The sequence below is a fragment of the Elgaria multicarinata genome, chromosome 15, assembly GCF_023053635.1.
Source record: "Elgaria multicarinata webbii isolate HBS135686 ecotype San Diego chromosome 15, rElgMul1.1.pri, whole genome shotgun sequence".
Taxonomy (NCBI): domain Eukaryota; kingdom Metazoa; phylum Chordata; class Lepidosauria; order Squamata; family Anguidae; genus Elgaria; species Elgaria multicarinata.
In genome coordinates, this window is record NC_086185.1 from 995,901 (window position 1) to 1,021,042 (window position 25,142).

Here is a 25,142-nt window from a genome sequence, read left to right on the forward strand (position 1 = left end):
AGGGTCTGCGGCAGAGAGAGGATTTCCCATGACCTGATCCTGCTACCTGACCCTTCTAACGGGAGAAGTTGTGGACTTCACTTGGGGACCTTCTTCATGCAAAGTATGTGCTCCACCACTGAACTCTGGACCCTCGCTGTGGCAGTGACCCCTTTGCACTTGGGACAAGCCCATCTAAATAACTTGACTCACGGTGACTTTGTTTCCAAATACAAAATGCAGGAAGCAAAAAGTAGTGGCTTGCAAGGTATATTCTTCTAAAAGGTCAGGTCTGCAAAAACACTAGGGAGAGTGCAGGCTGTTGTGTCCAGTTGCAAAACCAGTCAATTCTAATGCCTCAGAACAAATCCCCCAACTGACTGATAAAACTATTTGCTGAGTGATAAAATGAGTAATTCATGGAGCTGAATACCTTGTTGGTGCATGTATTAAAATTCAGGAATATATCTGTCTGCCTGGAAATTGCAGTTAATACAATTCCATATAATGCTTGAATTCATTTATATATTTGCACAGCTAGCTGTTGGATAAAGAGTGCTAAAACGTGTACAAGAAGTTCATCACTTGAGCTTAATTGCACACAAGATTTCCGGCCAGCACTGATGTTTAAGGCCAACAACAACAGGCCGAGTGATAGAATAAATGCATTAGGGGGCCATCAGTGCAGACCTTCTGCTTTGCGTGGCAAAGGGGCACATTGTCTCTAAAGGAGCTTAGTAACATTGATTTCTGATTAATCATTTTACTTAATGACTCATCTGTGATCGCAGTGCTACGAAAATGTCATGTTTACTTAGTGGCATTAAGTCCGTTTATCTTCCGTGCATCTGGAGAATTGCCTTGCCAATGTTAGATTGTGAATGCACGTCAGCTATACGGTGATGAGAAGAGGGGCATCAGAGCATTTGTTCAGGCGAGTGGAGGCCGGGCATTTTGGACTCAAATGTGCCGCCCCTCATCTGGTCACAGTAACCTGGTACAGGCTGATGTAATGCTTCTGATCTTTTAACGAAGGCTTTGAGTGGGAGTGGTTTGTAGGCGTATGCGCATCCCTTTCCTTAACCATGGATTAGTGGTAATGCCTGCACCAGTGCTAACCATGGCTTAATTCCCAACAGGGTTCTCCTATGTGCCAAAACATTGAAAACATGGTTTCAAATGAGTTTGGACTTTGCAGGGATCTCCAGTGCCTTTGGAATGCTGAGGGTGTGTCATGGGTGCCCTCGCAAAATGGCTCCTCAGAGGCAGGCTTACCAATTGTGGCAGGGCTGGTAAAAAAATGCTACCCAGAAGGTAAACTAAGAGAACCAAGCAAAAGTGGGGACTGAGCACTAAAAACAAAATCATTTGTTTGAAGTTACAGAGTTCTGCTCTAAAATCCATTTCACAGACGGCAAACTGATGAAGCTCAAAGTCAGATAACTTGGCCAAGAAACTCCATACAAAGGTGGAGGCTGAGCTCCAAATGCCAAATCACCTATTTGCCCCCACAAAGCCCAAGAAAATACCCAGTTCACAAGAGGCAAAACTGGGAATCCCCTCAGAAACACACCTCCCTCCCACACACAATCCAAACTAAATTCGCTCCTCACCAGAACAGGCAAACCAACTAGCAGGCCTCCCACCCCCCAGGACGCTTCCTGCCCCCTCCTCTTGCTCTGCCCCCTCCACCCCCCTGCTTAGCTTTATCTTTTCTATTTATTTTCTATTATTCTTAGACATTAAAGATGACCCTGGAAGGAAGGTACTTCACTTTGCAGCATGCATCTCCAAAAGTGGCTCTATATTTGGGGGAAATGTGGGGGCAGACCTTCTGCCTCTTCCCCACCCACTTGAGGCAGAGAAATCCCACCACCACCAAGTAGCTTAATGTCTGTTCCAGGTTATATGGTTGAAAGCATTAAAGACAAAATCAATAAGTATGTAGAAGGACAAGCCCTGCTGAAAAAGAAGCACAGCTTCCACATAGGTAAGTCCATCTGACTAACCTTTTAGAATTCTTTGAGAGTATCTGGACCCAGGCTGAGGAAGGCTTTGAAGGTCACAGGCAGCCTGGCAATGAGCTGGGAGCCTGTGCAGGTGATGCTGCGGGGTGAGATCCCCGCGGCTGGGGCCCCTTTTGCCACCGAGCATCAGTGTTCTGAACCAACTGCGGTTTCTGAGTATAATTCATTTCAGTAGTCATGCTCCCAGTTTCCATACACGTTTTAAAACCAGCTCAACCCTTAGGTTAGGAATGCCTTTAATTGGGTGATTGCCCTCATCTTTTTTATTTCTTTATTAGATTTCTATATCACCTAATAGCCAAAGCTCTCATTAATAATCATTGTGATAAATTAAAGTTTGGAACCCTCTTTTTCTAATGTAGCTTTTGAAATGATTCCCTCCCCCCTCATTTTATTTATGTATTTTATTACATTTATATACCGCCCCACAGCCGAAGCTCTCTGGGTGGTTTACAACAATTTAACAATGCACGATTTTGTTTCTCCTTGGTACTAGGTTGGAGGGTTTTGTTTTTAAAATCAGAAGCAAAATCTTGAGGGCTTCCCCCCCCCCCACCCATGTCAAAGTGCTGATGCAATGGGTTTTATGCAGTGGTAATCTCTTAACAATCCAAACCAACAATGCACAACCTTACAGTTGCTAACAGCAAACTATGTAGCGAACATGATTGCCGCAATTTAGAAGACAATGTAATCGGGAATTCTTGGTGGAGTTAGATCCTAATGCTTTTTTGCTACAGAGTCTGTTTGGCTTCTAGTGAAAGGGTGAAGGGCAAGGAGACCTACCATTTTTATTTGCTTTTCCTTAAATGGAAGGTTTTCAGAGGGGCAGGGGGGAATGACAGTCTGTAATTTTAACTTGGTTTATTTAAGTTAGTAAAATCTCCCTAGTAAATACTGAAGAGAACAGGTGTTATGAAAAAAGACCAACAAGGGTAACAAGGGGGTGGTTATGATAAAATGGGATCGCCCCATGTCCTGGAATACATGGGGTGCGTGGGTGGGCTGGAAGTGTGACCCCTGGTAGGTCTGGGCCAAGAGCTGGATTGGAAGATGGAACTTATGAACGGGCTTTTGGGAACAGTGTTCCTGGGATTTCTGGATTGCCCAGGGAGATGGGGCTCTCTCAGATATATAGACCTTTAATCCTTGAGGATTTCTTTAGGCAGTTACTTTCCCTTGGGATATGGCAACTGTAGCCTCTTTGGTTATGCAGTAAGTAATTAGGCTACAGATGGTGTGGTGGTTATTTATTATTATTATTTTTTAGGGTTGCAATTGGAGCAAAGACACAACAATCTACTCAAATGTTTCTTTCAAAATCGTGCAAGACTGTTGTTTTGATAGAAATTGTGTTTGCCAACTAGGTTTGCCATGTCTCCAGCAGCATCTCAAAATCTAGCACTCATGGGGCAGGGGCAGTGAGGACATGGGTGGGACCCGGGGCCGATGGCAGCAGCCGGCATGCTGAGGCAGGTTGTCTGGGTCTCACCACACTCGCCGGGACCCACCGAGGAGGCCTGCTTTGGGCTCCTCATAATATTTTTTCTTGCCTGGCACTCCATGGGTGTACCTAGCCCCCCTTTTAATTTCCCACAAAGCTCCTGACTTAGCATTGTTCTGGGACAACGTCCCGTGGGCTGTTTAAACCATGGGTTGTTGGGGCCGTGCAGGAGCAAGCAAACACGCTGCTTGCTGCCTGCTCACCACTTCCCCTTTACCTCCCATTTGATGTGACCTGTGTGGGGCAGCAGGGATGCTGTCAAACCTGTCCGCATTTCGTAGACTGTGTCAGGTGTCTGTCATTCTCTTCTCTGTTCATTGATGGGACCGGTGTTTTTTTAGGGATGTACGAGAATTTCATTCCACTTGTGCTGACGTGCGTTCACGCAAGTGCGAATTTGTGCAAATCCTCCTTATCCCTGAAAGACTTGGAAAATGCTGGTCGACTTCAGGATCCACAGGCCGGGTTCATAGAAACCTGGACTCCTTCGACAACTCTGTTGTGGATTTCTGGCAAGTTTCTGGATTCCCCCCCCCCCCATGCGCGCGCACACACACACACACACACACGTTCCCATTTAAGCTTATTTTTCCAAGGTGCTGTTTTGTTGAAATGTGGAATAGGCCTCCTGGAAAGTCCTTATCTGGACGGAGATAGCCTAGCTACAGTTATCCATGCTCTGATAACCTCTCGTTTGGATTACTGCAATGCGTTATACGTGGGGCTGCCTTTGAAAACGGTCCGGAAACTTCAGCTGGTACAAAACAGGGCAGCACGCCTACTAACAGGGACTGGCTGACGAGACCACATCATGCCAGTCCTTTTCCAGCTTCATTGGCTGCCAGTCCAGGTCCGGGCCCGATTCAAAGTGCTGGTATTAACATTTAAAGCCCTAAACGGCTTGGGGCCAGGCTATCTGAAGGAACGCCTCCTCCCGTATGTACCTGCCCAGACCCTAAGGTCATATTCAGGGGTGCTTCTCCAGGAGCCCCTGCCAAAGGAAGTGAGGCAGGTGGCTACCAGGAGCAGGGCCTTCTCTGCTGTGGCACCCTGGCTGTGGAATAAGCTCCCTAAGGAGGTTTGCTTGGCACCTACATTATATGCTTTTAGATGCCAGGTGAAGACCTTTTTATTCTCCCAGCATTCTAACAGTCTATAAATAAATTTTAACTCGATGTTTTAAATTTGTAATTTTGCATTGCTGCTGTTTTTATCTGGTTGAGCTTTTATATTGTATTTTATATTATGGTTTTATACTGTTGTTTTATACTTTGAATGTTTTTAATTTTTGTGAACCGCCCAGAGAGCTTCGGCTATTGGGCGGTATAGAAATGTAATGAATGAATGAATGAATGAATGAATGAATGAATGAATGAATCTCCCTTCTGCCTTATTTCAACATGTCCTTTCCATCTTGTCCCAGGGAAGGGCTGTGGCCCAGGGGTTGCCAGTGGCGGCTGGTGTGCCGTGGTGCTGGTGGGGGGCAGAGGGCTGGGACGGGCCGGGCCAAGGCTCAAGATTCTGCTGAGATTGTGGCAGAAGGGGAGGGCAGGGCACACCCTGGCAATTGGCAGCTGCAGGCCAGGCCCTGCATTGGGGCAAATGTACCTGGTTTTGGGGTGGGTGGGATTTCTCTGCCACAAGTGGGTGGCAGAGGGACACCCCTCCCATTCGCCCCAAATATGATGTCGTCTCTAGTGGAAGATCCTGTGATGCAGCGGCTCTCTAGGGATCCAGGCAAGCGTCTCCCAGCCCTCCCTGGAGATGCCTGAGGGTGAAGCAGGGGCTTCCTGCGTGCAGAGCAGGGCCTCTCTCACCAAGCCTCAGCCCTCCATCCGTCCCGTCCCCCCCACGGCTGATTCAATGACCCTGGCCACCACCCACCAAGAACCCCCTGTGCACCTCTCCACGTTGGGATCACGAGGGAAAGGCAGGGCTGGGCAGTTCCATGCCTCCCTTGTGGGGTCCACCTTGGCCCCAACAAAGAGCTGGTCCAAACCGGTTACTGGAATGGCCTCCCATCAAGCCAGGCTGGGCCCTGGGGGTTTCCAGACTCTATAGCAAATCAAGTCAGTGGATTTGGCACAGCTGTTTGAACTGCTTTCCAACCTTTTAGAATTGGGGAAAGCCATGCAAAATCTGGGAAACTACCCAATGACCAGTGGTCGGAAACCGGGCCAGGGCCAGGGGCCGGAGGGGTGGGTCCAGTGGGACACTAGAAGGGCTGGATTTGGCCCACAGCCCTGAGGTTCAACACGCCTGGTGCACGCTCACTGTCTTGCAGAGTTGTGTCTTCAGTTACATCTGTTATTGGATCCTTCTGTACGTGGCTATTGGTGCATTTTTGCTGTTGCATTACGAGTTATCCCTGGAATCCCACTTTCTTTGGTTCTTTCCTGTTGGGCAAACTTTTTATGTGCAGCAGTTTTAAGTTGTAGTTAGCTTAAAGACATTGCTGGTACTTGGGTGACGTCGGAACTTTGGCTGTAGCCAGACAAAAGCTCAGTTTCAGTGCCCTTGAATTACAGCTGTTTTTATCTACATTAATTTGCTTTGTCCAAGTAAAATGGGGCTTGACGGGACGGCGCAGTTGTCTGATGAGAGCTGAAAAGCAGCACTTGCTGTAAGTAATTTAAATTGAACTCTATTACCGTTTATGGATTTATTCTGTTTAGAATCGATAAGGGTGGGGGTGGAGGAAAGCCCACGGGCTTTGAAGCTAATGCCAATCATTTTTGGTTCAGTAGCTCTTTACGTCCACCGCTCTCACCCCACCAATGTTAGCAATCTGTCTCCTTGGGGAGACACAGGCTGACGTTCCATCAAGTAGATTCTGGTGGAAGTTCCCCATCTTTTCAACTAAAAATAAAGGCCACCATTGAAATGACCCTATCAAACTAGTTCCTGACGCCCAAGGGGACCTTTGGGCTTGTGTTCCTTGAACAGCAGCTCCCCACGTTGTACATCAATGCAGGGGGCTTTCAAAAGCAGTGTGGGGTATGGCAGCGGGGGCCGGGAGAGGCTCCGCTTCAAAGAAGAGGAGTCAGAGGTCCCACTGGGCTTGGACGCCTCCGGGACCTAGCTCTCTTTGGATCTCAGCGCTCGTGAAAGTACTTGGCCAGTGATCAAAGTAGCTTGGGAGGAGGCTATCCCCGAGCAGCTTAGGCAGCAAAGCCAGGCCAGAAAGAAATGGAAATGCAGCACTGGCGACAATGCATTCTATGTTCATTTTCAGTTTATGGGAAAGATGATAATGTTAGGCAGTGGAACAGTGATACAAATCCAGGGCTCACTGAAACACATCTATGTGAAACTGTTCAATGGCTGGTTGCTAACTACAATAAACCTGACTTGGACTTGGTAACAATAGTAGACTGTGTGCTTGGATGCCACCCTGAACATCTGGCAGGAGACTGCCAGGGCCGCCCCAAGACATTTTGCTGCCTGAGGCACAGAACAAGATGGCGCCACCTTCCATGCTGTGTAGGAAACCCGACTGGACTGGCAGTTGACTCTTACTTCGAGACCAGGGACGGGACAGTGTCCTCCGCTGCACCGGAAGGCAGAAGCTAGCCTAAGGGGTGCAGGGCAGACTGCGGGGCTCACAGCTCGCTTCTCCAACACCTGGCTGCCAGCTTTCGGCATCTGCTGCCTCACTCTGCCTAACGGCAAGGCTGGAGACTGAAATGGAGAAGATCAGTTGTGGTTCATGTGTGCTTCTTCCGTTCTGCTTAAATGTTTGTTCAGACAAAGCCATTTTCTTTGAATCAAGAAAGAACCAGGCCAGGGTGGGGTGGGGTATAACATCAAATGTTTGCAGGCTGGGATCTGAAGAGCTGCTGTAGGCCTGTTGGTTTCTGGTAGGACAGGGGACGAGATCCTGACACTGCACAAAATGCTGTTATTGCCCAATTCGCTCCGAGTCTGAGAATGTAATAACAGCTCAGTTGGATCCGACCAAAGGCCTATCTAGTCCAAGCACCTGATGCCCACAGTGGCCAACCACATGCCTCTGGGAGCCCCCAAGTGGCCCACGAGGGCGCTTCTGGTCTTGGAGGCAACATGTAGCTATCAAGACTAGCTGCCTCATCTTCTATAAATTTGCCTGATCCTGTCTGGGCATTAGCAGCCATCGCCAGACTCTGCCATAGAGGCGGTCATCATTTAACCGTGTGGATATGAACACTGGCATTTGCATTGATGCTGACCTCGCCCAGGGACCAGGGGAAAAAAAAAAACTGATTTCAAGAGATTCCAATGGGTTTTTCAAAGCAGCCTGATGTGAACCCCAAAGCTCACACCTTTCACTGTGGAGCAGAGGATTCTGATGAGGACAAGATACAGGAAGCTTTCTCAGGAGTAGGACAGCCAGTACCGTACCCAGGGCCCTCCCGGCCAGAGATCAACAGTCCTATCCTCCTCCTCTGAATCAGGCAGAGCTTCCACCCCGCAACTTCACAGAAGTCTCAGGTTAAGAAATCAGGCGAGGTCCCTTTGACAATCAAGTCAGCTCCTCCAGAAGAAGTAGAGCTGACTGCACTACAGGTCCTATCAACCTACATAAGGCCTCAGTTGGCTTTAGCTCTCTGCTGAGGCAACGTCCTCCTCTTGCCCTAGTAGGAGAGAGTACCAGCCAGCAGGACCAGCCCAGATCTCTCCAGGATCCGGCTCCCTTCCTGCCTTGATCTTGCTACTGGCTTCCCCTGTGAGCCTCGAGGAATCACAGAATGGGATGTGGCACCTCTTGGATTCTGTGGCCCCAAGCAGCTACCGGTGCTGCCTGTCAGACAGGACTGGCCGTTCCACGTCACACATCACACACATATGAATCTGTTTGATTTTCTATTTCAAAATCAGAGTCCATCCCTTAACTTCCAGCTACGCTCTATGTCTAAAACTTACTTTGATAGTTTCCAAGCAAGTCCCTTAAAACCAAGCCAAACATTCCTGCCCCCGCCCTCACTCGTGCACTTTAAACTTTCCTTGTACTTAAAGTGGGCCTGAAGAGCTAATATAATCTTTTTGTGCTGTGAACAGCTATAAAAACATCAAAGGTTTGGATAGCGGGTAGATGCATATTTTGTAATGCATGCCTATTGAATTTCCATTTTGTTACTCTATTTAAAGAGCGGTATTATCATGCCCCATTTCCTGCCAGCTACTTCTATTTGTCTGCACGACGGGAGGCAGGACACTTTTAGGTCCAAAAGAAATTATCTCTCAGTAAATTACTCCTAACTCCATTATGGAATACTAAATGCTATTCCCCTGTTTGCTGTACCTGAGCAGCGCCAGGAGATAACATTGCAATTTATTTATTTGGTTTGTCATCTCTGCCTAGGTGACACGGCGGGCCCATTGGAGCAGGGGAAGGTGATAAACTAACAGCTGCATTAGATCTGCCAGGGAGAGTAAAGTTTACTTTGATTATGTAGTAAGTGTCAAGATGTACAGTAGCCTGTGTCAGTTTGATGGCTCTCCTAACATATAATGGCTCGCCTTTTTCATGGTCGACTGGATGCTAATTTTTGTCTAATAAGGGAGCTATCAGTTGAAAGTGACTTCCAGAGTAGCTGAGTTCTTTATCCTCCCCAAAGGGAAACCATTCGTGAAATTATTTTAAAATTTGTTTAGATTGCTTGTTGCATTTATTCTCCCTCCCCTTAAAGCATTCTGTTTGTTCAAACTAGGCTCTGAGTTTTCCAGTAAGTTTCTCTGCATTTGTAATATTGTGTGAGACCACTCCTGATGGAAACATTTACATGCACATACACCAAGACACCAACATTTATTTATTATTTCATTTATATCCCAGGTTTTGCCCCCCACCCCTTGCAAGGAACCCAAGGGCAGTTCACATGGTCTTCCTCCTCTCCATTTTATCCTCACAACAGCCTTGTATTTTGGAGAACCAGCCGAGGCCTCTCCAGACTGGGACTGAAATGGTGTCCTCTCTTCGAAGAGGTTCCAGTCCACGCCTGTTGAAGTCAATGAACCGTAGGGAGGGGGAGGGGGAGGGGGAGGGGGAGGGGGCAGGGACCGTGGCATTGCCCACCGCCACTCCGCACCTGGATGGCAGCAGGCTGAGCGGGCCCACAGGCCACCTGCTCAGTCTTGCCTGTTGTGCTGAGATCTCTTCCATTTCTGTTTCACGTACAGGTATGATTTCCAAATGCATCTACGCATGCAAGTTGGTGGGGTTTTTTGTACTTTTTTGGGTGTGTGTGCGTGCATTCCCCCCCCGCCTTTTGTCTAACCCTAACTCTCTCCCAATCGGAGTCTGTACGGCCCCTCCGTCACCCTTCAGGAGGTGAAACCAGGCCTTAGGACACGCTCAGCCTGATCCCGCGGCTGCACGTGGTGGGCGAAGGTCAGCAGTGGCCAGCAAGTTGTCCTTTGGGGACAATTATCCACCATTTCGGGTCTCACAGGGGAACTTTGAGAACCTTCTGAAGACTGCTTGGAGGAAGACAACTGGAATAGTCTGTCCCAGGATTTCCTCCCCCTAAATGAGGCCTTTTATGGTGCAATTGCCCCACCTCAAACACCGAGTTCTAAAGGGGGGTCTGGACATCGTCGTTGTCATCTTCCATTTGTAACCCTTCTATGTTTCCCCTCCAACTCCCTCCCCCCCGCAGAAAACCCATTAAGGAGAAAAAGATGGAATAGCGACATAACTCCTTCAGGTTGGTAGCACTGGAGCCCTGTTTGAGGGGCAGGAGGGCTAGGAGTGATCCACCTGGAAGCCCTCCCAGCTTGCGGGGAAGACCCTCCCCTCATGAGCTGCCGCGAGGATCCCTGCTTTGAGCAGGGGGTTGGACTTGATGGCCTTATAGGCCCCTTCCAACTCTGCTCTTCTAGGATTCTAATGAGGAGCCTCCGCCCTTCTGCCCTGCCGGTGGCCGTGAGCTCTTGATTTCACAGCAACCTGCCTGCTAAGACAACAGTGCTTCAGATTCAAACACTCTTCTCGGGTGGCAAAAGGGAGAGTTCAAAGCAGCCCTCTGCTTCCTTGCTTCTTTCTGTTCAAGGCAGAAGAGGCAGGAGAGATGGTTCATGGACCACTTGTGGTGGTGGTGGTGAGTTGGCTTTGGGTGCTCGCAAGAGCCCTGCCCTTTTTGGTGGGGGTGTTTTGGTTTGGTTTGAAATGCGCTTCCATTTCCCATTCCTCGTCTCTTTGTTTCCTTAAAAATAAGGCTGGAATAATGTCATTCTTTCTTGTCACCTTCCCAAAAAACACAAATCCTGTGATTTTGATCAGCACAAAATAAGCCCACAGATAAAGGTGCTCTGTCTGGATAGGCTTCTGTGAAACTCGAAAACTGAAATTATTTTGTTTAATTGTGTGTGAAAGTCAACTTTTGTCAAAAATCTCTCGCTGTGACTGGGTGCTTACAAAATGCAATATATTTCTTCTCTTTAGCAGATCACCTAAATACATTTCACCAGCAACCCTCTTTTTTAAACTAGATGGAACTGTAAATCAAGCTGTCTTGCCTCCTTCTGCTTTAGTTCACAATCATGTCATTGGGCTGCTTATTCCACAGACTCTGAAGTGGCGTCCTGGGGGTTTGTCGTCGTCCCCCCCCCGCTCCGCCGCCCCGACTCAGCTGCATTGAGTACTTTTGTCCTAGTTCTCTGAAGATCATGACTGTTAAGGCAGGTCTTTTTCTTTTTTAAATGGACTTTTCTTGCTTACCTTCTCTCTCTGTCATGCTACCTTTTGGTGCTGAGTTCAGTGCTGGATGACCTGCCATCCACCCCCCTTTCATTATATTGATTTCTTGTCCTCATCCGTACTCGAGAGTAAGCCTTGGGTAAACTTTCTCTCCATCCTCATCTTTTGTGAGCTGGAGTTTGTGGACAGAGGGGTTGGACGTTTGATTGAACCCCCCCCCCCCCCAATATGGTTTAACTGTTAGAGCGTTGTACTGGGACTCAGGAGATCCGGGTTCTGGTCCCCCCTGGCTACGAAGCTCACTGAATGATGATGACTCTCAGCCTAGCCTGCCTCGCAAGATTGTTGTGAGGGATATAAATGTCATTAAAATAAAAACAGGGTCCACAGGTTGCCAAAGCAGGGTTCCCTATTCCATTGAGGTTTATTAGCTGGTTTAAGGAAGGCCAGAGGCCTGGCAGTCGCCCATCCACAAGGCTGCGGCTGCAGACTGAGTCTGCAGGCTCACCGGTCACCTGCGTCACAGCCTTCTACACCATGCTGAGGTGTTCTGTATGTCTATTTAAATTAAAAATATTTCTAAATGTGAATCTACACATATAAATTAGCCTATGCAAATGTTATGCAAATCGGGGTCCTCTTTTTTGGTGATTCGTAAGTGGCCGTTGGAGGGGAGAGTGTTCCACAGTGGCCGGGCTGTTGGAATAGGGATGGGGGACCTCTTTTTCACTTAGGGGTCACATTCCCCTGAGGGGAATCTGTTGGGAGCCACAGGGTGCCAGCGAATGGGGCCGAAGCCAAGAGTGGGTGGATAGGGCCAGAGCGAAGAGCAGGCCCTTTCTTTCTTCGACATTCCCTCCTCTCTCTCTCTCTGTCTCTCTGAGGAATTGTGGCTGGGTTGTACACAGCATCCTATGTGGTTGGAAGGCAGCAGGGCGCTCAGGCTGTGCCTGGAGGATGTTCCCTTTTCTTTCTTCCTTATAATTTTTTTATTATTTCAAAAGCAAGGAGGACATTTCCAGTGGGAACGTTTCCGTTTCACATGGTGAGTGACACCATGTCCTTCCTTGGAAGACAATGGCAGCGGATCTCTGTCAGAAAGACATCCAGGGGGAACTTAGGATTTTTTTGTTTTGTTTTTGGTGTGTATGAGAGTGCAAGTGCGATCCGCAACAAAATGTTTCAGTGTGGAATTCACTGTTCCAGCCAGCCAGCCAGCCACACCCTCAGCCACAATACTCCATTTCGTTCCAGCCTAGTTCTCAGAGAAGTATGCCAAAATCTCTCTCTGTTGGAGACAGTCTAGAAATTCACTGGACGGCCGAGGACTGTTCTTTTCCTCTAGGCCATGGGTGGGGAGCCTCGGCCTGGCCCACTTCCCTTCCCTAGATGGCCCCACACCCTTTCCAATAACCACCAATAATTTGGCCGTTCCCCACCCAAAAAAGTTGGAAGTGCCTCCCCTGAGGCCTAGTTACTGGCCGAAAGTGCTGTAAGCTGCAATATACTGGCAATGTATTATTATTATTATTATTATTATTATTATTATTATTATTATTATTATTTGTGGCATTTATATACTGCAGAGTATAATAAAATCTCTTAGCAGTTCACAATGTTAAAATACCATATTAAAAACACCGCTTTAATATGCAGTATTGAAATACTTCCACCACCGGCAAAATCCAGGCGCATTCAGATGGAGAGAGGCTCAAGGAGCAGCCCTGGGGGAGCCTGGCTGAACCGGCATGTTCTCAGGCGGCTGGCTTGGCCCCCACCGCTCTTGTCTTCGGTGGGCCCCATCCACCACTGGACTGCCGCCCTGAGACCTTCTCCAGAACTGAATTTGGCTGTCCGGTTGAAAGAGATCCCTGTTCCAAACTGGGGTGTAGTGTTCTTTTTTTATATGGTTGTTTCCAGTGTTCTGGACATGCTTTTTTATCTTAGTGACCACTTTTAGGGGCACTTGATGACTGAAATGCAAGAAACATAAACAAAATAAATTTGATGGATCTATAGCTCCAGTAGATCAAACTGGGCCAACGACGAGCTGAAAGAGTCGGAAACGTGACATCTGCATGAATATAAGGACACAGGCACCTTTCCTTTTTTATAATGACGGCAACGGCACGCGGATCGTGCGGGCAGGACAGACTGCTCTGCAAGGTGGCTGCTTCCACGCAACAGCGGCACGTCCTGAAAGGCTTGCTCACGCATTCCTGATCAATATAATTACGGCTACTTTACATGAATTAAGCCGTTTGTCTGGCGTTGGGACTGGGGCTGCTTTTCTGCTGATTCCGTGTCCTCCTCCTTTGGTGCTTTGGCCCCCGTGGAACCTAAGGGCAGGTGCGTCTCTGCGGCTCACAAAGCCCAGAGAAAGCTCTCGCTGGAAACTCTTTTATCTCCATCTGTATCTGAATGTTAGAGTCCCTTTTCCAATTACTGCACTAATTGTTTAAGAGATTGCTAGAATAAAAAGAAGAAGAAGTTTGAATCACTAATCTGTTTTCTTAAAAGGACTTAAAGGGCTCAGAACCTGAGCTACATACTTTTTAAATTAATTTTCTTCATGAATACCTCTTTCTCAATACAGATCTGTGAGTCAGAACACCCTACTGTGTTGCTGCTTCTGTCTTTTCTTCTAACACCTGGCTTTACTATTCACACATTCTCTCATTCTCCCTCCTCCATTTCTCTCTTCCCCCGCGGCCTCACTCCTTGCCACGCAATCCCTCTTTCCTGATAGACAAATGTTTTTCATAATAAACATTTTGGAAATAAAAATGTGCTTGAAGAAATCGGGACAATTGGGGTGGAAATTGCAGTAGAAGATAAAATAATCTGTCTTCAATTGATTAAAAAAAGTAGCCCTCCGCCCTGTTTCCAGAAATGAACTTGAGGTGGCTTGCAATAATACAGCATCATACAAGATATAAAGCCACATAGCCATCAGACCCACATAAAACTATAATCGTGGTGAAACAGCATAGGGTGGAACCGTGACACAAACCCAAGTAGCAAAAACAGCAAGGTTAAAGCCATGGTCCAAAGGGAACAGCATTACACACACGCCTTCTTCAGTCTCCATGTTTTAATCCACAGGCCTAAACGCGCCCCATATCTTGCCTGAATGGGCATTACATGAGGCAGGGGTGCAGGACATTGGACCCGGGCCCCCAATTTGGCCCTCTGGAGTTTCCCAGAAGGCCGTGCTGCCTTTCCTCTAGACCCACCCCTTTTCCTCAGGCTGCCTGTCAATTGACCAACCATTCTAGGAGAAGGAATTGCCTCTCCGGCATCTTATATTTAATGGCAGGAAGAGCTTTAAGCTGCAACGTACTGGTAAGTTTTGCCTTTGGCCCCACCCACCACTGGAATGTGGCCCCCGAGAGCTTCTCTGAAACAGAATCCGGCCCTCGGGCTGAGAGAGGCCCCGCCCGCCCGCCCGCCTGCCCAAAGGTCAGCTGAGCGTGCAGCCATGCTTTTCCTCGGCTTGCTCTGAGAGGCTGCAGCAGAAGCGGAGCCCCGATCTGTGATGTTCTGCTGGTGTTGCTGATGGTGATGTCATTGCGAACGTTGAGGCCTCGGGGGCTGATGGGTCAGGCGCATCTTTTGCCAGAGTCCTCGAAATAGTTGATCCACGCAAGCTAAGGGGAGGCATGTCTGCCCGGCAGCGGCGGCAGCAGCAGCAGCAGCAGCAATGTTCTAGAGGTTTTGGTCTGTAAAGCCCCTTTCACACATACAGGCCCGTCACTTGGTTATGCAGCGGACCTTGTATGCGTGTGAATGGACTCCTCTGAAAAGCCACCAGACAGCATCCAAGGGGATTCACAAGTCCTGCGTCTCCCACGCACACAAGCCCACCGAGACCCCTGCTGTCCTGCACCATGGCGGCCAGGCTGTGCCCACCTCTGTGTTCTGTGTGTTTTAAGAAGGACATGGACAGATTGGAGCTTACCCAGAGGAGGGTGATTGACGGTGGAGGATCTGGGAACCAAGTCCAACGGGGACTGGTGGCAGGAGCAGCGTGGGCTGCTTATCAAGGGGAGACATGATAGCGGCTGTTGAACGTCGGAATGGCTGTCACAAAGAGGACGGAGCAAACTCATTCTCGGTTGCGCCAGAGGGCAGGACTAGAACCAAATGGTTGGAAGTTGTAGGGAGGTAGATTTGGGCTAAATGGTAGGATTAACAGCTGGGTGGTCCACCGTCAGGGATGCCGTGGTTGTAAGACCCCTGCACTGAGCAGCAAGTTAATCGTGGTTACCCAGTCAGAACACTTCTTCACCTCCCTGGGCTGCAGAAGAGGTACAGTGTCTTTTTTTGGGGGGGGATACCTAGTTCTTTCCAGCCATGGATTCATAGGCTAGGTTTGCATTTCACCACAACACACACTCAGCAGTTGAACTGTGGGCTGTTTGTTGAACTGTGGGTTGTTTGTTGAACCATGGGTTAGTGTATGTCTGAACTCAGGACACTATCTGCAGGGTACCTTGTTAACTACCCAGAATAAGCCCACAAACTGTGGGTTCTCAAGTGGCTCGTTTGAGAAAAATAAGCCACACTGTCCTGGGTTTAACCTATGGTTCAACAACCCACACTCCACCTCTGAGTGTGGGTTAGCATGTTGTGACATCCCAGTCACCGTATATTTGTCCAGCCTTTTTGATTTGGAAATCAGTGTTTCAACTATGTACATGTGATATATTGTTGGTGTGCTACTCAATTGTTTTAAATGTTGTGTGAAATATCAGCATTTATATTACTTGTTTGTTTGTTGTTCTGTATGTTTTACATACATAGCTTCCCTTAAGCCTATTTTGTTTTGTTGTTTGTTACTAGTTAAGGACAAGATCCCTTTTAATGGCATTTGTTATTGTTTCACCTGGGCATTTAGCAGGTGGCATCCACCCATGAACTCGTTGCATTCCTTCTAGTTGCAACTAGGGCTAGAAAACATTTTCAGACTCAAAGAAATCAGCCTGTGGCATTTATTTATTTATTTATTTTTGAAAGCCCTGGAGAACTGCTGCCAGTCAGAGTGGGCAATACTCAGCTAGTTTAACCCAGCGTCAGGCAGAGGGCAGGACCGTTGCTCAGCAGCACAGCACGGACTTTGCAGCCAAATGACCCAAGCTCAGTTCCACGGCAGCTCAGGTTGGTGGTCCAGGAAATGCTCCTCGGGAGTCTGGAGAGATGCACTCTGTTCAAACAGAGGTGGGTTTCGTCCCTAGAGACACCCCAGGAGCCCTTTTGGACCTAACCCAATGCTCCCCTGCCCTCCAGCACAGTATTGTCAGAGATGAGTCTTACTGCACAATCCTAAGTGTGTGTAAACAGAAAAGTGTCCTACAACACCAAGCACTCCCCATGTTGGCTGAGAGGTGCTGGGATTTGTAGGACTGTTTTCCACCTAAAGATGCACAGGATTGCACCCTTAATGCATTTACTCCTCAAGAACAACAGGAACAAAACAAAAAAACAACCCCCTTAATTCTTTCCATGCTTTTAAAGGGGCAATTACAACCTTGCAAATAAATAAGCTGCAAAACTTTTTCCTAGCCAGCCCTGCCTCCCATGATGTGTGAAGTCATTTGTAGCCTTAAACAAAATCCTTTTGCAAACCTTCTTTTCCTAGTCACCTGGTGCCTATTTCTCCTTGCTCTAGGAGAGTAGACAATTTGCAAAGCTAGATTATTCAACGAAAGACTCAATAAACTGGTTTGCCTCTGGCATAATATAGTCTTTTAAAATACTTGCCCTTTATTAATGACAGTGTTCAGTTTCAGCGTGTTCTGAATTCAGACTAATCAGACAAATGACCTTTATGGAAAAGACACCAGATTATAAAGCGCATTAAGAGCCAAAGCCTTGAATGTAACATTTACTCAACTAACTTATTAAGCATATAAACAAGTGCAATACATTTTGTGCAGACCCTGAATTAAAACCTCACATTCTATTTTTTTAAATATATCATACTTGTGTTCTTGACCTCTCTGCCAATTTGGTGAATCTTCCATCCTGGGCATTTTTATATGCCAGCGTGACCTTGCAGAGTCAAACATGAAATCAAACATGTGGATTCCTATAGGAGAAATGACAATACTTAGCATTTGTATAACACCTTGTAAGGCTGCTGTCCTAAGTATGGTTACTGGAAAGTAAGCCCCCGTGTTCATTGGGCTGACTTCAGAGCCAGGATGGTGCAGTGCTTGGACTGAGACTCGGGAGACTGGGAGTTCTAGTCCCCGCTCAGCCATGGAAACCCACTGGGTGACTTTGGGCCAGGCGATGACTCTCAGCTGAGCCTACCTCACAGCATTGTTGTTGGGATAAAATGGAGAAGAGTAGGAGGGCCATGAAATTCACCCTGAGCTCCTTGCAAGAGGGGTGGGGGGAAAGGCCAGGTTTAAAAAAGCCAGGGGTGTTTTGTTTATTACATTTATATCCTGCCTTTACTCCCAAGGTGGCATCGATGGCTCTCCTCTCCATGTTACTCTCACAACAACCCTGCGAGGTAGATTGAGGTGGAGAGAGCTAAGCCACGGGCTTGAGGTCACTCAATGAGCATTATGACTGAGGGAGGATGTGACCTTGCTCCCAGCTGAGCCCTCAAAGCACTTCATGTAATCCAGGGGCAAGGGACCTTTTTCAGCCCAAATGATGAATTCGGAGGAGCTTTTGGGGCTGGGTGGGGCCAAGGGCAAATGGGGTGGAGCTAAAATCACCCCCCTACAAAAGCACCAGCATCTACGTTGGCTTTACGTCAGCCTGTGTGAAACAACACCGTCCGTCCGTCCGTCTTCTCTCTCTGTCGCCAGGCGCATCTCGTTCGGGCTGCCTCGGTTCCCTTGGCCGGGCACCGCAACACACCCGCTGCGGCCGGATCCATTGACGGGGCGACGGATGGGCTCGGACGGGATTTCAGCCTCTGCCAAAGGCGGTTAACAGAGGCGCTCCTTGTTGGAGCCGGCGGGACCGAGACACAAGGGAGGGGTTGGCGGGGAACGTTCTGTGGCCTTGAGCCTCTGGTCTGCGACGCTGGAGCTTTTCCTCAGAGCTGCCCGGGGGTCGGCGAAGGCGGTGGCGACGGGGTCGGCCAAGGCCCCGGGAGCTTTCATGAGGACGGAGGCAGTGGTCACAAGAGGGTTTAAAGCACTGAGGAACCTGGATTCATGAGGGGGAAAAGGGAAGGTCACGATCCACGCCTCTGCGGAGCAGTGGCTGCCCCAAGGCACGGAGAGGGGCAGGAGGCCAACGTGGTCAAAGGGCCTTTTTTGCAGGGCAGCCTCCAGGGGCGTTGGACTCCCACTCCCATCATCCCTGGCCAATGGGGCCATCAGGGGGGCACCAGGGTACAAAAGGCGGTCTTTTAAAGGGAGCTCTATTACCCCCCTCCCTGCAGCCTGAGGTGGCTTCTTACAAACGAAACAGAAAACTTGCAAAAGTAGGAGGCGCTACCAAAAACGAAGATTTTGGGGCAGGGTCCACAGAAGGGGCAAAGGGCATTTCGGGAGGAGGGGAGGGAACTGTGCCTCACATACTAAATTCCTAAAAGAGAAATCTGCATAAAATGGGGCAGAGGGGTGCGTGCGGCCCCACAGCCCCCCCTCCGCAGGCTGCCCCCACCCCCCGCTGTAAACCACAGTGAAGACTGATAGAGGATTTCCAGGGTTTGGACGGCACTCTGAACTGCATTTACTTGACCCAGGAAGTGAAAGCTGCTGATCTCTTCCTTGTGGCTGCCCCAGAGGAGGAGGGAGCGGATGAGCCTGCCCGGCGGCTCAGTGGGGGCCCTCCTTGGCCGAGTCTGTCCTCTCCTCTCCCTGGCCAGCGGGGGCTCTTGCTCCGCCTCCTCTTTCCCACCACCACCACCGCCGCCGCTTGCTTGCTTGCTTGCTGGACAGTAAGCAGAGGCAGGTGGAAGCAACTCCAGGGAGCTCTCCTCAGGGGCCCCTTCTGAGGGGTGGGCCCTTGGCAGGGGCCCAACCGGGCTGACCCTCGGCACTCATCCTGGAACCAAGTCAGACTGCATAAGGCGACAGCAGCTGAGGTGCCTTTATTAAACCATTTAAGTTGCAATCCAAAACATTAAAAACAACAACACAACAGCAGTATAAGCCGAGCTGCGGGGCTTTCCCAGAAATCCAGGAAATTTGTCTACATTTCTTTTCATTTACAGAAATGTGTTCACATCGCAGGGTGCAATTTGCATGATTTACTCAAATTTTGGCTGCAAATTACTGCCAAAGGTGCATATATCACAGAAATTGCACCCTACAATTTATGCATATTTCTATATAGGTAAATGGAAAAAACACACGAAAAAATCCGGAAGCTGGCTTGATGCAGATCAAGTCTGGCCATCGTCTCATGGCGAAATGAGCTGACGTCCAGGGGGCTGAGCTGATGGAAGCTGGGTGAGTCCCCCTCTCCCCCTGACATCCCTAGACACATCACTGTCAGCAATGAAATCCACCACATCACCACAACGCTTACAACCTGTGCGTCCCGCCCAAAGGCACACAAGCCACCCCAAACCTCGTTAATGCAATTAAAAACACAAGACACAATGGCAAAACCTGCACACAGCAGGAAGAGTTATGTTGCAAATTTGGCTTCTGAACATTGTCTGACTTTTTAATGTTTTGGTTGCAATTTGGTTGTGTTGTGTTAATATGAATTTTGTTTGTTGTATAAGAATTAATACTGCAGTTTCATGTACAGTATTTACAACTAGTTTAGTGCCAAATCCTGCTTGTTTAATTGGAATGGTCCTTTTTACATTATGGACATTTTCTCTTCCCCTGCAGAGAAGAATGAAAAATTACAAGATGCAAACTTTGCAATTGTTTTTCTCTCTTTTTCTTTACGTGTTGTATATCCTGTTCTGTTTTGTTGATATGCACAATAAAAAAGGGGGGAACTTTGCAATTGTGCATCCAGGGTAAAACTGATGACCCAACATCCTTTTAAGTTCCTTAGATTAAAACACTTATTTAAATTGCATTGAAATCAATTGGATGGATCATGTGCAAAGATCTTATTCATGGTACAAGAGCCAGGAAACCACCCAAGGACTGGTGGCCTGGAGAAAGAGAGAGGGGTCAGTGGAAGGGGCAGTGCCGTGGGGGACGGGGGAACCAGAGGGCTGGACTTTGGCCCTGGCCTGGAGTTCTGCCCCTCTGTTCTAAACAGCTCCCAGATAGTTTTCTTGCCAATAGCCCAACAGCTGGATTTTATGCAGAATTAGCCACGCTAGAGTCCATCGAAATAGGGAGACTTCGAAGCCTGCCTGCCTGGGCACCGGATCGGGTCCGTAGGTGCCCGTCACCATCTCAGGGCACCATCTTTGCACAGACAAGGTCATGATTACCTGCCAAGCTGAGGGCTTAAGACCGGATTCCGGAAAAGGGACGTCCATGTGATGCTGCTCAAGCCAAACGGAGCCAAGCTTGCAGGGCTGAAAGCGGGTGCCACCGGAGGTGCAGCCACGGTGGAAATGGGCACCGAGCGCCAGGTAGGGTCCAGGAGGGGCGCCTGCGTCAGTGGGACATCCAGGTACAAGCCAAAGGGGTGCCCCAAAGAGAGGCTGGGCAGGGTACCCAAGATCTCCGTCTTCTCCCGTTTCCTCCACTTTGCCCTTCGGTTTTGGAACCAGACCTTGCAGGAGAGAGAGAGAGAGAGAGAGAGAGAGAGAGAGAGAGAGAGAGAGAGATGGATTCACAACAATATGCCACCCTGAATTAGCAATGCGAGATGGTCTTCTTCTTCTTCTTCTTCTTCTTCTTCTTCTTCTTCTTCTTCATCATCATCATCATCATTATTATTATTATTATTATTATCATCCCTTTTATGGAAACTCTCCCCATAACTAAAGTACATGAATGTTATTATAGATCAGAGGCTTCCCACTTGTAGCCTCAACCTATGATAAGCAACCCAGGTTATCTTTCTTGGTGGAACCTCCACAGTGTGCCCATGGACACATCTCTGGTATCCGCCAAGCGTGGACCAGTCTGAAAGGGACAGAGGGCCACCTCGCCCAGGTGGTTCTCATCACTGGCATCACAACTTAGAGAGGGAGGAGGATGGCGCTACCCAACCTGTTTTGGGTCGGTGAGCACATTTGGAGTTTTGAGAGAGCGTAGTGGGCACTCTCACAAATTGGCTGATATAGCAGGTCACAAAACAGTCATTTTCCAGAAGGCAAATGGGTGGCGCTTAGAGAAACAGCCCCCACCCTACACAAACACACACCACAACAAAACAACAAACAAGCAAGCACATGCTACCTATTTGCACCCACGGATGCCTTCAGCCACACTCTCTAGTACCTCAGGACACTTTCTATCACCTCAGCTTGCCTTTTTCTTTTTCCTGGCTGGCTGGGCACCTTCAGAACAAAGTGCCCACTACTTTCGTTTTCATTTTCTAAGAGTGCCTCAGGGGCCCAGAGGCATTCTTCGAAATAAAGGTGATCCTGGCAGTGGCACCTTGCTCTGAAACCCAACAAATTAAAATATCTTTAAAATAAAAACCCAAGGGGGCCTGGCAGCCTGGCAGATACCATGAGAGGTGTAGCACATTGCACCATGTTGGAGACCCCAGAGTCATGCAAACAAACACAAATTATAAAAGGCATGAAAATGTCAGAACCAAATCGAAAACCCGATGCTGTGATTCCAGGAACAGGGAAACATTTGTGCATGGGGAAGACACAAAGAGCAGCACCAGGACAGAGACCAAACAAGTTTCAGTAGAATTGCCATGATTATTTCTGAAGTGCCATTGATGGACACAGTGTTTTTACAATGCGGCATACAGAGGAAGGGGGGAGCAGAGCTTACCCCCCCAAAAAACCCTTTCCATTTCATGTTTTGACAGGAAAGGCAAGAGGGGCAGCCAAAGATGAGCATGGACAAGTTCAGTTACAAGAATTCAAGCTGTGGCCAGGCTTGGATATTCATGTACATTGATGGTGCTATATAAATAAATAAATAATAATAATAATAATAATAATAATAATAATAATAATTTATCCACTTTCTGTTTTCTCCCATCCAGAAACAGACAGCGATTCATTAGAAAGTTTTCACTATCAAAGGCCTGAACTCTGCCTTACCTGAACTCTAGCTTCTGTGAGGTCTAGCCGCATTGCAAGCTCCTCCCTGCAGATGGAAAACCAAGCACGTTATTTACTCCTACTCCTACTCCTACTCCTACTCCTATTTGTTAGCTGTACCCCTCAAGGCATCCTCCAGATCCTTTGGACTCCAAGATCCCAGCCAGCCTGGTCTGAGATTCTGGGCCTTCTCATCCAAAACATCTGGAGGGCCACACAGCTGATTTCTATTGGGTTGTGTCCAATGTTCTGCTTAGAGTATACCTATTGAAATGAATGGGACTTAAGTTAGACTAACTTTGGCTGTATAAGCCATTGTGCCCCCATTTGTATGCCTGGGGCTTTACAGAGGTATGAGAAGACTGGTCCTTGCCCTAAGAAGTTTAGAATCTAAAATTTGAACCTGGTGGAACTATAGAGGAAGGGGAGGGGGAGGCAAAGCTGCTGTGGTCTCCGTCACACCAGTTAAGAGGCTGCAGGAAGTGGGCTGCAGAAGGGGGAAAGGCCCCCTGCACAGATCCATTTTGAAAACTTTGGAAATCACTGGCCACTTGGACTGAAAGTAACCCAAAATGAAAGAAATAACCCAACACTAGTGCATTCAGTTTGTAAATCTATAGATTTTATATATAAATAAACAGATTTTAAAATGTGAAATGTGTCAGCAGGGGGTTGGACTCGATGGCCTTATAGGCCCCTTCCAACTGTACTATTCTATGATTCTATGAAAACACCAGCCTCAGTATGCTACAATGCACCAATTTCTGACCGCAGTTGTTGTTTTAGTTTCATATATATATATATATTAAAATCTATAATTTGTAAATAGGATGTGCTGAGTCCTAGGCATCCCATCACCTACATCTTGGTTTATTTAAAGTCCACCAACTTCAAAAAAACAAATGAAGCAAAACCACACTTTACGCAACTTCGTACTGGCGCCCTTTCTGTTTCTCCCGCCCCGCCCCCACTCAAGGGAAATGCTGTGTATTTGCTAAGTGAAACAATTAGACCTGATGTTTTCCTGTCCAGCGTAAGAGAGAGAGTTAAACCACAGCAAGAAAGGGGAGGCTGAATTATGATTTCCCAGTCAAGGCATTTGTTCCATTTTGGCCGGGGTGGGTGGGCTGCGTGTCCTATTTCTGAGCATGAAGTAAAACTTGCGGGGGAGGGGGGAGGTAAGTATGGGGGAGTGTTCAGCTTGCCTCCGCCCTCCCCGCCCCGCGGCTGCACTTTAAATTGCTTCCGTTCCCATCAGTCCTTAGGGCTTGAGGGGGGCACAATCCACGAGCGGAATTGGGTCTGCGGCTATCACATCTACGTTGGCCTTGAATCTCCCTAAGAAATATGTCAGCCCCTCCTCTTCCTCCAACTCCAGAGCCCTGGCGATGGCAACGTGGCCCGCGGCTGTTAACGCAGTGGCCGCACTTGTAGCCCTCGGAAGGGCCGCGAGGGAATCTCTCCGAGGTGCTGAACCTCCTCGCCTCCAAACGAGAATCTCCAGCACTTCGGAGAGCTCCTTTGGTGCTCCAGCCGGATCTGACTGAAACCCAGACGGGATTCCCAGCCCCGCCCAAGTCGGAACCATTCCCCCCCCCCCCCGACGAGGCGCAGCGCCCTACCTGGTGAAGACGTCCGGGTAGTGGGACTTGCGGAAGGCACGCTCCAGCTCCTCCAGCTGGAAATTGCTGAAGGTGGTGCGGTAGCGGCGCTGCTTCCTCTTCAGCGGAGCCTCGACGGCGCCCCCGGCCGCTGCGCCCGGCCCGGAGGGGAGCCGTCCCCCCGGGCAGCCCGGGCCGCTCCGGCCCGCCTGGCCGCCGCCGTCCTTGTCCTGGCCCGGGGGAGCCGCCGCCGCCGCCTTGGCAGCCGGCGGCGCTGGGAAGGAGGGCTCCGCGGGGGCCCCGCCTGCCGAGCGGAGGAAGAGAGAGCGCGAAAGAGGGGAAGGAGAGGGAGGGAGAGAGGCCGTCAGCGCCGCCGCCGAGGCTCCGCCCGCGGAACCCAGCGCCGGGGCCCGTTCCGCCGGCGAGGCGAGCCCAGCGCACCCCGCCTCGGCCGTGCCGCTGATGTCAACGGCATGGCGGCGCCTCGGGCAGCCCCCCCCCCCGCCTCCAAAGTGGGTTTAGCACCTTGGACAGCTCCGCGAGCGGTCTGGCCGGCCCTGGCTAAAACCCAGAACGGATTCACAGCCCCGCCGAAACTGGAGCCCCCACCCTCCTCGACTTCCGAGCTTGCAAGTCTGGGCTGAACCCCCAGAACCCCCGCGGCCTCTCCGGGTGCTGGAAGGGGCGCCCGGAGCAGCTGATCCGCGCCCCGAGGGCACCCCCACGCGCTCCACCCCCGCTTCGCCCGCGCCCCCTCCCGCGCTGCTCACTGTGGGGCCCGGCGGCGGGGCTGCGGCTGCCCAGGATGCTGTCGATGAAGTAGGACGTGAGCAGGTGCAGGGCGGGGGCGCCGGCGGGGCTGTGCCTCTGCATGGCGGCTGGTCGCCCTTCGCCCGCTGCCGCCGGGTTTTATTGGAGCCGGGCAGCGCCCCCATTTGCACCCAGCGTCGGGGGGGTGGCCGGGGGGACGGCCGTCTCCTGAGCAGGTATTTGGCCTCTGCCGTCGGCGAGGGCGGGGGGAGCGGGGCGGGCGGAGGAAGCGTGTGTGCCGGGGGGGAGACGGACGGGCTGCCCCATCCCTTGGCAGGAGGAGTGGAGGGCGCCCCCGCGTGGAGATTCAGGCGCGCTGCCTGCAGGAGGCGCCCCAGCGCCATTGAAACGGAATCGCTGCAGCGGTGCAGCTAGCCGAGGCTGGTGGCTCAGAGGCCAGTACATCCGCTCT

The 25,142-nt window shown here is 49.6% G+C and overlaps 1 protein-coding gene across 1 annotated transcript; it reads right to left on the minus strand.

The window, feature by feature from the left end:
- Nucleotides 1-18,138: 18,138 nt before the first annotated feature.
- ESX1 (ESX homeobox 1) lies at nucleotides 18,139-24,793 on the minus strand. Its single transcript, XM_063142041.1, has 5 exons — nucleotides 24,691-24,793; nucleotides 23,942-24,224; nucleotides 22,320-22,365; nucleotides 20,571-20,857; nucleotides 18,139-18,361 (listed from the first exon to the last, which is right to left on the minus strand). Exons 1-5 carry the CDS (start codon nucleotides 24,791-24,793, stop codon nucleotides 18,139-18,141), a joined length of 942 nt encoding a protein of 313 aa, XP_062998111.1.
- Nucleotides 24,794-25,142: the final 349 nt, after the last annotated feature.